General features: G+C 36.7%; 2 protein-coding genes across 2 annotated transcripts in view; both read right to left on the reverse strand.

Annotated features, from left to right (window-relative positions):
* Window positions 1-9,027, reverse strand: part of LOC107553409 (protein kinase C and casein kinase substrate in neurons protein 2-like) — an 11,089-nt gene extending 2,062 nt beyond the window's left edge. The window contains exons 1-7 of the mRNA XM_016235598.1: window positions 8,820-9,027; window positions 5,187-5,255; window positions 3,968-4,124; window positions 2,901-3,136; window positions 1,562-1,717; window positions 1,312-1,487; window positions 231-351 (exon numbers count right to left, since the gene is read on the reverse strand). Coding sequence (XP_016091084.1) covers window positions 231-351; window positions 1,312-1,487; window positions 1,562-1,717; window positions 2,901-3,136; window positions 3,968-4,124; window positions 5,187-5,243 — 903 coding nt within the window. The 5' untranslated portion in view covers window positions 5,244-5,255; window positions 8,820-9,027. The remainder of the gene's footprint in view (window positions 1-230; window positions 352-1,311; window positions 1,488-1,561; window positions 1,718-2,900; window positions 3,137-3,967; window positions 4,125-5,186; window positions 5,256-8,819) is intronic.
* A 2,031-nt stretch (window positions 9,028-11,058) lies between these two features.
* The window catches only part of LOC107553382 (SH3 and multiple ankyrin repeat domains protein 1-like), a 50,252-nt gene continuing 47,530 nt past the window's right edge, over window positions 11,059-13,780 (reverse strand). Inside the window, exons 26-27 of the mRNA XM_016235580.1 lie at window positions 12,439-13,542; window positions 11,059-11,598 (exon numbers count right to left, since the gene is read on the reverse strand). Coding sequence (XP_016091066.1) covers window positions 11,517-11,598; window positions 12,439-13,542 — 1,186 coding nt within the window. The 3' untranslated portion in view covers window positions 11,059-11,516. The remainder of the gene's footprint in view (window positions 11,599-12,438; window positions 13,543-13,780) is intronic.

The following is a 13,780-nucleotide window of genomic DNA, read 5'->3' on the forward strand; positions in this document are numbered from 1 at the left end:
ACACACACAAACACACACACACACACACACACACAAACACACACACAAACACACACACACACACAATAAATAGCAGTAAGAAAATATAATCAAATGGGTTGTGTAGTTCATTTAAAACTCAGAGAGTCATGCAATACTAAATTACAAATGTTCATGGCACAAAAATAAATCAGGACAGATAATAAGGACAGTTCTGCTCATAATATCTGAATGCATGTGATGACACACACCTCTAGTTTGGGCCAGTCTGTCGGCATGCCCGGCCCATGGTTGTTCTTCCACCAGCGGAGATCATCGGGCTCACTGATGGACATGAGTGTGTGATGCAGTTCACTGTACACTGCTTTAATACTGAAACACATGACAGGAAACATCACTGCAGCTATAATACTACAAACTTGATTTCCTTAAGTTGTTTTTCCAGCAAACTTGCATCTTTGCATGTCGCTGTTTGCCTTTATAAAGGAGACTAAAATGGAAAAGGCTGTGGATGAAGTCAATGTGAGACAATCAATGTTTTATATTATTTAACTTTATAAAATTCTGTCTGTCAAATATATTCTGCAGTGTTTATGGAAAACACCAATTTATACAATTGAAATGTCAAATATAAATAATTTGATTCTCAGCTCTAAGATATTTTGACATAAAAAAACACTTGAATGTTTTAATTTATTATCACTGAAATATTACTTGTTTTTGGTATATTTTGGAATATTTTGAAATATAATCAAATATAAATAATTTTACTCTCAGATCTAAAATGTTTTGTCTACAAAAAGAAAAATGTACCCAGTGTAATTTCATTATCATTGATATATTATTAGTTTTTAGTAGTATTTTGAATTAGATAAAACTATTTTATTTTTATATTTTCTATAAAATTTAAATTTTAGTACTTTTGTTGTTGTCATTTGTGTTTTTTATGTTTTTTTATGTTTTTTTTTCATTGTTATTTATTAGTTTGAGGTATTTTAGTACTTCAAGTTAAACTTAACAATAACAATAAATAAGAAAAAAAAGAAATTATATGGCAGAAGTTTATCTATAATTGACTTTTTAATAAAATAACATTTATTTAATTCTTTTTTTTTTTTTTTGGTTGCGGTTTTAACTATAACAACCCTATATATGTACACAAATCATCAACTGCAATTGAAATAGCTGAAACCAACAACGCTAACAAATATTTTGTTTGTTTTCCTTCAAAATGTGCTGAACGCTTTAACGTCAGATAAAGTGTAATCGTTTTACTGGTCTATGTGACCTTTATGAGGCAGCTAAAATAACATGCTTGTTTGTGTTTTAAACCTCTCGTTGTTGGTAATGTCGAGGTGTCTGTGAATGGACAGGAAGGCCTGCTTCAGGAAGCTGATCCTCTTCCTCTCCTCCTCCTGTGATTGGTCGAACACAGACTCCATTTCCTCCATGTATCGCGGTGCGAAGCCAGTGGCGTCCTCTAGAGCCTTCTCATAACGATCACGTGCCTGCAAACACACGCACATTCATTACGTCGCAGCAGTAAGTGGTGTTTGTTTGTGGCATCCGATCGCTGACTGACCTTGCTGCGCTCCTGCGTGGCTTTCTCTCTGGCCTGCTGGATCTTGGATAGTTTGCTCTCGCTCAGCTTACCGTTGTGTTTGGCTTGATTCTCTTTTTCCTGAGCGCTCTGCTCTTTCTGACATGACTTATGATACGCCGCACGAGCCGTTTCCAGCTAATGGAGACACAAAGATTTATTATTAGTGTCACGTAGTGCTTTTCATATTCCATTCAGCTCTTAGTTATGCTACTGAATGTTATGCACTGGAGATGGTATTTCATCTTCTTTCTCTACGTTTCGCATTGTAGCTTCCAATGTATTTTTTATTCTAATATTAAATATTAGAATATTATACATCATGTTATGTATACAGTGAAAAAATCTGGAAACTATTTTTACTGAGAAACCACTAGAAAATTTCACAATTACAAAAAAAATTTGTAGACAGATTTTTTTACAATATTTTAACAATCAACTTCAAAAAAGAACTTTTACAGTGTATATATATATATATATATATACATATAATTAGATACATATGATTATCTAATTAAATATGCATGAATTATTTGCATACATTTCCAGATCAGATACATTGTATAAAACCGGATTCAAAATTCTTATTTCTAAAATTCAAATTTTTGTTGACATATTAGAGTTAAAGGTTTTTATAGTAGGGATTTTGGAGGATCTATTTTGTATCACTCCATAAATCAGAAAATACTGTCAATAGGCAGAAAAAAACATTTGCCACATGCTTTTAGAAATAAAATGTTACATAATATATAATAAATCAGATGCAAATCAAGTGTTACAAGCGAAAATATAGATACTTAAAGATTTCTTTAAAAAAAATTAAGAAAACATCTTTTAAATATATGCACTGTAAATTGAAATCTACAGATGCAGACAGATAGCGTAATAAAAAAAACTTAAAGGTGCAGTAAGCGATTTCTTGATATTTGAAATGACAAAAACAAACACACTCCTACCTAAAAGGATCACACCCCATCTTGTTAGCCCCGCCCCCAAATTCACAAACATGCTATGCAACAGGCACCTCCCCCATCATGAGTGGACACGCCCCTTAATGCTGATTGGCTAGAAGTGTGTTTTGGTGCTCAGTCCGATCCACTTTCAACAGCGTCTCTCACAAAGCATTTACTGTACCTTTAAATGTGTATTTTGGATGTTTTCTATCCCTTAGTCTGAGAGAAGACATGTTACAGCAAAATCTCAGCACTGACCAGTGGTTTTACCTTACCTGAATATGCTGCATGAGATTTTGAACCAACAGGAGTGAAAACAGTTCAGTTGATTAACACCTATTAACCATCAGCATACGGCTTACTATCACCTTCTTTAATCGTTTCTCCCAGGGCTTCTGAGCGCGAGAGAAAGCCGTCGCAAGATCATGGGACTCTCTGAATCCACAGAACATTTTCCGCGGGAACGTCTCCTTCTGCCACGAGCGAATGCGTTCTCCGTCTTCAGAAACCAGAGACTGGGAGACTGACGTGTGAAGGGCAGACAGACGCTCGGTGGACGAGAAAAAGCACTGCCAGGCCCGCAAGAGAGACCCGTACAGGGGCCCTGAGAGAAACAAACACAAAAATCAGCTCACTTACACACACTTTTATTCAATTACATTACACTCAGCACAACTACAATTGAACTTGACGGCCAGCAAATTTTAGGTGCATGTAAAAGAGCAACTTTGCATAAAAGTCACATGAGAAAAATAAGGGGTAGATGATAACAGAATCACAAATGATCTCGCAGTGAGGCATTGTCTAATTAAATATTCACTAAATTGCATATATTTTCAGAACATAAATCTGAACATTAGATAAAGCCAGAAAAAGCCAAAGACCTTGTTTCATTTTAATGGCATATTAGAGTAAAATATTTCTACAGAAAGCTAATTTTGCATTTGTCTTTTTAACATAAATCAGAAAATGCAGTTAAAAACTAGAAAGAAAAAAAACTTAATTTTTTACTATCATGCTTTCAGGAATAAAAATGATTTACAAAATCAATCGAAATGTGCAAACTCCTCAGTAAAATTATATAAATATATATATATAGTTGTAAAACTGTAATCAATAAAACTGTTCAATAATAAAATCAAGACTTGTGTATTTCGGATGTTTTTTTCACTAGATGTTATGGAAGCAAAATAACCCAAAATCTCTGGACTAACCAAATTTAGATAAATAGAGAAGTGGGTTTGGCCTTTTTACCTATAATAATTGTGCAAATTATTTTACCTATAATTAATTGTGCAAATTATTACCTATAATAATTGTGCAAATTATTATTAATGCTATGTGGAGCAGGATTTTGGACCAATGAGATTGAACTGTAGGCGGAGCCCAATGCCATGTTGTTTAATGTAGCTGACGATAGGTTTTTGACACTCACGAGTCTCAGTGATAGCTTTCCACTTGTTGCTCCATTCGGTCAGCTGACGGGCGTACTGTCGCTCCACATGAGCCCGGTCCTTCATGCATGCCATGATGTCTTTACAAGCCTGGTACGACTCTGGTGTCCTCTGTACCGTCCGCATGTAATTTCCTGGCTAAGAGACGAGAACAGAAGGGAACTGATTTTATTTTTCTATGAGCTACGTATAGTATGTTTGCTTGGTTCCAAGTCGAGTTGAATTTTTTTCATACAGTGCTTTATACAATACAGATTGTTTCAAAGCAGCTTCACAGTAATAAACGAAAAAATATTATTGTAAAATTCATCAATTGTGAAACTAATTCAATTTCAGTTGTAAACCAGCTCTGCAGAAGACAATCATGTCTTTGAGCTAAATTCAATGCTTAATTCAGTTCAATAACAGTGTTAATTTTGCAAAGTTAGTGTCATTATCCAGCTCGGTTTAGTTCAAGTTTTGTTCTCATGGCAGCGCCAGTGCAGTTAAATCAATGCTATTACTGAATATGAACTGCCTGTTTCAATGCCTGCTTCAGAGCATCTTCCAATTTTTATGAAACTTTATGTGCAGTTGTGTTGTTCATTTCAACCTCTAATATATTACGTACCAAATGAGACTGCTTTCTGTATCGTTTACAGCATTAGTTGGGATAGATTTTTTTTTTCGTTAGGAAAACTATACTATATCAGTATCGGCATTGGCAGATATTATTCTGAATAATCGGCTATCGGAAATCTAGTATCTGTGCATATCTATTATCTATATATACTTAGGTTACACTTTATTTTAAGGTGTCTTTGTTACAGTGTAATTATGCATTTAAGTACTGTGTAATATGAATTAACTACATGTACTTACTATACGGTTAGGGTTTGGCTTAGGGTTACTTGCATGTAAATATGTATAATTAATTATTATAATAGTAAGTACATGTGTAACACAGACACCTTAATATAAAGTGTTACCTATACTTACAGTAGTTGTATAATTTGTCATTAATTATTCATTAGCTTTTAATTTGTTATCTGGATATCCTGAGAATTATGAAACCTGTGAATCGAGTCTATATCGCTATTTTTTGGCAGCAGTGTGTTCCAAATCAGTCACTTCTGAGGTTCCGTCTCAGCTGAGATGCTGCCAGTGTAGGGAGCAGACAGAACGGCAGCTCACTGGGCTTTGGAAGAGCGTGTTTCTTACCATCCAGAAGCTGATTTTGTTGATATCCTCAGGAGGGCCTGTTGGAGGGTCTGCCATGGTCGCAGCTGGCTGCAAAAGAGACAGTTAAACATGATCACATGTAGTGTAAGTGAAGAGGCATCTGCATGCTCCATGTTATGGACTATAAATGCAGTGCACTTCTCAGAACGCCAATAGATGTCCAAAGTTGTCAGTCCGGCCCAGTTTCTGCATGTTGCACGAGCCTCGAGCCGCTGTTGCCCTACTTTTTGGCTGTTACCCCCTGAACCCGTCTTAACATGTCGGGTGACATTTATTCAGGGGCATCTGGTTTTGTTTGCTCATTTGTTCCCACAATCCTCCGAGAGGCTTCATGGCAAACAGACGGCTGCTCAGCTGCAGTGTTTCACAAGCTTTTGAACCTTCTGCACATTTGCGTTTCCCCGGGCCGGATGTTTCCATCTTCTGGTTTTGACATACTGCAGGATGAATTACATGCTGCCGTTTTAAAGCGTTTTTTCAAATCACTATGAGCAACAGTATTAGTGATGCTGCACTTGGCAAACAGCACTAACAAGTACAGATGCTCTTAAAAAAAGAAAACACTCCATCTGACAAGCTACTTTCTACTGCTGCTTTCCTCGTTTGGCCTCATGCCATACAACAATAGCCAACATTTTACTTGTGTTACTTAAAAAAGAGACTACACAGATAAACACCATTGTGAAAAATGAAGCACACTTTAATAATTTAATAATATCTTTTAAAAGAGTGCAAAGCCAATTTAATGTTTTCAAAAACTTAATTGCATGTAAAAATGTATTACAGTTAGTTGAACTTGTGTTTTTTGACCCACTTAAGTAGGATATAAGTGCATCTTTATATGTAATTTCATAACATATTGTGTTTGAAATATGCATAAGTGTACTGCCGAATGTACTGACAGGCATTTATGGTAAACTAAAATATATTTTAATTTAATTGAAGCTTGTATGTAATGGATTCACATGTATTGTAATTATGAAGTTGCAATTTAGTAACGTAATATCAGTGATATTAATAATCTTGTGCTTCAGTATGTTAGTCAACACATTAAAATAAATGTACTTCTTTAAAGCATGACAATTTTTTTTAAATATAATGATGTAACGTGTACTTTAAAGTAAAACTTTATTTTGTCATTACAAAGTGAACTTTTTAAAAGCATGTTAATGAAAGTATACTCTCTTTAAGTACACTTAAGTGACCTTTAACTTCATTAACATTGCATTACCTGCATAAAAATTGCATTTCATTTTTTTTTAAATGATTACTTTAAGATTTTAAGTGCACATTAAATACAATTAAACACATTTATTTTTCACAAGGTAAACAAAGACTAAAATGGTGAGGAATTACACCTGCCGTGGTTTAAAAACACTTGAGAACACACTAGTAAATGACAAGAGCAACAAATCCTGAGGCTTGCTTGATAAAAATGCCTAATGAGTCTGCAGAGCAAGTGGTTATCAAACTATTCCACAAATCACTGCAATTAAAAAAACTATGGACTGGTAAATGTGTGAGGTCACTGCTATACAGCACAGGCTAAAGACTTGCACATAGCATGACTTAAGCCTAAATGCATGCATTCGCACTGCTTAAAAAAAGTCCAGCTGATAAAATGGTCTTGGGTGAGTTTCTGGCCGTAATCCAGAGCATGCAACTGTCCGAGTGAATCACTCTAGGGACTCATTGCATGCGAGACTGCAACTGGATATTGACAGTTCTGATGATAAACATCTCTGAAATGTGCTGTCAATTTAACATGATTAACACTGACAGAAATCTAGAAACTAATGGTGATAATGCTTAAGGGAACTAAGCAAAATCACACAAACTAAACTAAAATCATGAATGAATGTCATTGCATTTACTCGTGTTTATGAGCGTACTGTAAGGGCGTGTCTGTGTGTGATGCTACTGGAATCCGGGATCAGAAATAGAATTCACCCCCACCCCAGAATTCCATCCAGCAGCCGAGCGACTCCAAATAAACACGAGCTGGTGGGTCGTCTTACACACACACTTCATAACACACACTCTCTGTCCAAAATACATAACAGAGTCAGATATGCATTTTTTGAGGGCCGATATTTGTCCTCTGAAAGTGATTTTCTATTTATGAGAACATATGTTGTTCTTACACAAAGTCCATTGTGTCGAACACATTCAACACTCTCAGAAAAAAAGGTACTGTAACTGGGGTTGCACTGGAAGGTACAAAAGCTAAAAAGTATTAATATATATCTTAAATATATGTCCTAATATTTACTTTTTATGGGTAAATAGGGTACAAAGATGTATCTTTTAGTTTAGTTTTTTTTTTTTTTACAGTGAATCAGTTAAATCACTACCGAACCAAAACCCATAAATAGAAGAATAAAATATTTAGAAATTTTAGAGTGCCTTGATTTTTGCCCCCAAATTTATATGCATACACACACACACATATATGGTCCTAATATTTACTTTTTATGGGTAAATAGGGTACAAAGATGTATCTTTTAGTTTAGTTTTTTTTTTTACAGTGAATCAGTTAAATCACTACCGAACCAAAACCCATAAATAGAAGAATAAAATATTTAGAAATTTTAGAGTGCCTTGATTTTTGCCCCCAAATTTATATGCATACACACACACACATATATATATATATATCCAAAAGTCCTGGTTAATTTCTGACCATGATGCATATCGTGTTTTCAAATGCAAACTCAAATGTATACTCATGCATAAGTGTTTAAAACATCAGTCTGGTCAGCCACAATCTCAAATACGAACAAACTGCATAGGAGAAAAAAAAAACATGGGTAACACTTCATTTTACATGCAAGTAACCCTAAGCCAAACCCTAATCCTAACTCTAACCATATAGTAAGTATATGTAGTTAATTAAAATTACTCAGTACTTAAATGTAGAATTACACTGTAACAGGGACACCTTAAAATAAAGTGTAGCCAAAACATGTATACACATACAGAAGAAAATGATATAAAAAATAAACTCAAAGCCTTAAAAATATAGCATTTTTGCTATTGTGAATACCAATCAGTTTTTAGTAAAGTACAAAAACATAATGCAAGTATTTCCAGAGGCTATTTCAGCGCTGATCTATTGCTCAAGCTTTCTGTGTGAGCTAAATATACACTGTAAAAAATATTCAAAGCTATTTGTTGTTTTATAGCAAAGTTGCATGTGCAAATGCCATGACTACACATCCCAAAGTTACTTATTAAATGCTAATTTCCTTAGTTTGTAAAGCTGCACTGATTCACACACAACACTATCCAATAAATCACGGTAACACTATTTATATTATATAGGTCGTTGACATGTTAAACAGTGACATGCATCTAAAACCATTTTAAAATTTGTTTTTCTAATTTATGCATGCAGATTGTCATATTAACTGAGAATAAATTAACTATTTGTAGTTCACTTTAAAAAAAGACATTGTGTCACAGCACAACCATTTAGTGTAAGTGAGGTGCAAAAAGTGGTTTAAAAAAATTAAAATATACCTAAATATATAAACATTTATAAAAAACATTTTTGTCAACTACTCAGAAACTTAAGTCAAACTGAATAGCAGATAGAAAAGCCAAACTGACCTGTCACTCCAAGGCTTCTTTCTTTCGTTCTTTGGCTTGTTCTGCCCTCCTTCACTTCTCTCCCATGTCTGTCTGACGTTGCTCCGGTGTGTGTGCAGTCAGTCAGCTGTTGCGGAGCTGCATATGTACATGCAAGTGTGTTTTCCTTCTCCCTCTCTTTCTCTCACACAAACACACACACAGACATACAGACATTCTCTCTCATCTCAGTGTAAATGAGTTGTCAGCTGTGAAATTTAAGTGTGTTGTAGAATGTGAGAGTTATTTCAGCTCTCTGCAAGTCACAGCTCAGAGCGAAAAACTGCCTGTTCACAGAGCAGGTTCATAAGTTCAAAATCAAACACTATTAATATAATGCAGTTTCTATAATCAAAGCATATGAGGTGTTTAAGGGCACTGAACTTAGTATAGTAACATGAATGTTGATGAGTGTTTATTATCAGAGGTCATCACCTCAGCAACAGGACAGTGGCCAGTGTCATGTGATCTCTACTGCATCATACACAGTCAATCGTGGCCTGTGGGAATGCAAGGACTAGTTCATCCTAAAATGAAAATGTCATTATTTACTCACCCTCATGGTTGTTACCTCCATGGAACAATGTTCAAGCATGCAATAAAGGAATAGTTCACCCAAAAATGAAAATTTGCTGAAAATGTGCTCATCCTCAGGCAATCCAAGATGCAGATGAGTTTGTTTCTTCATCAGATTTGGAGAAATGTAGCATTGCATCAGTGTCTCAGCAATGGATGCTCTGCAGTGAATGGGTGCCGTCAGAATGAGAGTCCAAACAGCTGATAAAGACATCACAATCATCCACAAGTAATTTACATTACGCCAGTCCATCAGTTAACGTCTTGAGAAGACAAAAGCTGCATGTTTGTAAGAAACAAATCCATCAAGACATTGCTTCGGGCTAAAATGCAAGTTGTCTATCCATAATATTGCTTACTCCAGAGAAAAGTGGTCTCGTCCGAATCAGGGGAGAAATATGCACAGATCAAGCACCATTTACAAGGGAAAACTGTCCAACATAGTTCTAAACAAATATGTGGCTGGATTTTGATGTGAGAGACAACAGGAGACGGACTTTTCCACTGGGGGAAGCATTATTATGGATTATAGACTATTATAGATATTTTAGACCAGAAGGAACGGTTTGAAGTTAAAACTTCTTAATGATTTGTAAAAGGATCTCAAGGATTTGTTTCTTACGGACATGCAGCTTTTGGCTTCACAAGATGTTAACTGATGGACTGGAGTGGTGTGCATTATTGTGATGTTTTTATCAGCTGTTTGGACTCTCATTCTGACGGCACCCATTCACTGCAAAGCATCCATTGGTGAGTAGGTGATGGAATGCTCCATTTCTCTGTGCAAATGAAGAAACAAATTCTTGGATGGCCTGAGCAGCCATTTTTGGGTGAACTAACCCTATAGCAAAGCATACAGCAAAAATGGGCTGTAAAAGCTGTAAAAAAATATGAAAAAGTTAACTATTTATGGTGATAATTTCTGTCAATTATGGTCAAAAAGAGATGAGAATAAATTCAAGAAGAGAATAATTTATTCAAACCTCTTAAGCAGAGCTTATGTATCATCATATTCATCAATTATTGTACAGAACAATAGAAATATCTGATATATATATATATATATATATATATATATATATATACTTTAATTCTGCATACATTTCCATACACACACTCACACATAAATACATATATATATTTCCTTTGTTCCTATTTCCTTAAATATATTTTCAAATGAAATGGAGTTATGCTTTACTCCGATAAAACAACCATCACCGCCGTAACAAAACACACACACACACACACACACACACAGTCCATGTTTGTGTGCATGTATGTGTTTGTGTAGGTTAACAAGAGCGCACTTAAGCAATATAAACGATGGGTCCTTTCATTGTGTTGGAAGACTGATTCTGCTTACGGTATTAAAATGCTTACATACTTGATCCTTATATGGTTATTATTGGCATTACGATTACTTTTTTACTGCTTAAAGTCAACACGAAACAGTCTTCAACCCATTTTACTTTCATAATCCAACATATCTGAGTAAAAAAGGACATTCAATGGTAAAAATGTAAGGCAGGACTTGATTTTATCTATTGCAAATCGCATTGGATGGTGGAAAGTGTCTATATGACTGGCGGTTAAAAATTAAAATGAAGGAAAATTACATTTGATAAGCATTTTTTGTTTTCATTGGAATAATGCGCACTATTTAAAAAGTAAACAGGGTCGTTCTGGATTCATGTTGACTTTAATCATCATATTATCAGATGAATCAAAGCCTGCACGTCGTGATGCTAAAATATGCACAGTAGCCTCATTTGTATTAATATAATAATATCATATTACTAAAGTTCATTACACCTCTTGATCTCGTCATCCCAAAAAACAATGAAAGAAGTACATTCTCTCTGTCTCTGACTGGCTGAAGATGTTTGGCCATCTGGCTTCAGCAGGGACGACAAACATTTGCTCATGATGACTTTAGCTTTCACTCTGCAAGAGGGTTCGAGTATTTCATAGCGCTTCTCCATTGCAATCATCCCCACCTCTGTCCTTCAGTGGAAGTCTTTCCCTTTCATCCCAAGTGCTTTTTGTCTAACCCCAATCTTTCTTTCTTTCTATCCTCTAACTGGTTCTCTCTAATTCTCTCCTCTAGCTCTGAGTCGCCTCATCTCTCATGCGTTCATTCTGCCCTTCAGAAGAAACAGTGGAGACAGAGAAAGCAGAGGAGAGCCTAGAAAACATGGAAGGGGGGAAAGAAAAAGAAAGGAGGCAGAGCATGAGGTAAGAAACCAAAGTGCTGGATATACTGATCATCTACAGACTATGATGAAGAATTTAGCATTCAAAAAGCAATTAAAGTTGCATAAGTGTGCAGTATGTAATTATAGGGTACGTGTCAGTTGTGGAATTTCAAATAAATACCAGGTTTAATGAAAGGAACGAGCTGTAATTCAATTGATTTGATGATTTGTTTGGTTTTAAATGGAATATGAAAAATCATAACTCAATCGATTTATGTTATAATATACACTACTAGTCAAAGGTTTGGTCCACTTGACCTCTCATGACTTTTTGATCTAAATGCTTGTGCATATGTTTACATTTCTAAAATTAAAGTTTAGTTTTTAGTGCACAAAAAAAAACAAGACGCCGTGAAAACCTTTAGTAGTGTCATCATGAGATTGGTTTGGATTTGAATTATTTCTTAGTTTTCATACTTTACTATAACTCTAAATTGTGGAAAAGGTTAATAATAAAGAATGAATAGACATGAAGGTCACAGTCTAGAGAGGAAATGGGTTTTGTGATCAAATGAAGTCTTCCTTACTTAACTAAACTTCTTTTAATAAACATCATCTAAAGCATACAAAAACATCAAGGGCAGGATATTTATTTATTGTTGAGTAAAGCTGCGGGCAGAATTATCCATGCAGAGCTAAATTTTTATGAAATGGTGGACCATTTTTAGGAAAACTAATATAAACAGCTTCTGATGCTTTCTGATGCTCTTTTGCTTGTTTATCTAAATCTACCCTTCATTTTCCCTCCTTTTCTTATCTTTCTATCTCACCTGTCTGTAAGTCTCTTAAGCGCGCGCTCAATGTTCATGCGATGTCCGACCCGACTCACACCCAGATCCAGGAAGTCCTCTTTTGTCAGAGACGGCAAGTGGGAGCCATCAATCTCATTGTCGAGAAAGCGCTCCCGGTGCTCTGCCAGATTCAGGTAAGTCAGCCAATCAGCAACATCATATTTGCTCCAGTAGGGGAGGGGCTTAGACACAAAAGGCTGATTGGGTGGAGGAGGAGTTAAGGGCGGGTAGCCCATACAAGATGGGGAGGAGCCTCCAGACAGGAAGTTGGTAGGCGAGAGAGAGCTGGAGACCAGCGCGGGGATAGGAGGAGCCACAGGTGATGGGAGTGGAAAAAGAGGAGAAGTATGCGGGAAAAAATGCTCTGAATATTGATGGGCGACTCCCAACGGGGGGGTTAAAGGAGGCTGTATTTCGTATGGTGAGCCATAGAGTGGCGCAGACGGAAAGAGAGGGAGCGAGGATGGACGCGGAGGTCCGGGTTGTGGGTGGTCTGAGCAGGAGATGAGGGGACTGGGAGCTCGACGACGCTGGGAGTACGAATGAGATTCGGAATGGCGTAGCTCTGGTCCGGAGAACTGAAACTCGGAAGCTTTACCACGATACTTAGAGCGATGCTTCGGAGACAAGGGATAGGGGTAATAGGATGGAGAAAGCGGCAGATGAGAGACAGAGGAAGGAGACAGAGGTGCGTGAGAGAGAGATATCGGGGAAATGGGAGGATGAGGTAACGATGGAGGAGAGAGGGGTGCATGAGCCAGGGAAAGAGGAGAGAGGGGGGCATGGGGCAGCGACGGAGGGGACAAAATCCCATGAGGAAAAGAAATAGGAGAATTAGACGGCGTCCAGTCTTTGAGAGGAGGTGGAGCTGGGATCGGGGTGAGAGGTAATGGAGTCGGGGTTAACGCTGGGGTTAGAGACGTTACAGGAAGAGGAGATGAAGGTACGTGGTTAGGGTTCAGAGCCACAGAATGGCAGTTAGGTGTTAAAGAGTTAGGGGGAAGGTTTGGAGAGAAGGAGCGCTGGAGAGACGGCACAGAAGCAGGGAGGAGAGGTGCACAGCTGGAGGGACTGCCTGGAAACCTGTGAAGAGTAAATGAAAGTGTGTAAAGCAGACAGTACTGCCCATTTAAATCAGAAAAAATAGCAATAAAACTAGATGAGAGGTGTTTGCCAGTGAAAACATTTGCCACAACAATGCTGAGGTGTTGTGGGTGTTTGCCAGGCATTGCTATGTGGCTGCTAAAGAATATTAAGAGGTTTAAGCTTTTTGGGTTGCTATGATTTGAGGTATCATGCATGTACTGTATATACACACACT

This window comes from Sinocyclocheilus grahami, unplaced genomic scaffold, assembly GCF_001515645.1.
Source record: "Sinocyclocheilus grahami isolate Dianchi unplaced genomic scaffold, SAMN03320097.WGS_v1.1 scaffold472.1, whole genome shotgun sequence".
Lineage (NCBI taxonomy): Eukaryota > Metazoa > Chordata > Actinopteri > Cypriniformes > Cyprinidae > Sinocyclocheilus > Sinocyclocheilus grahami.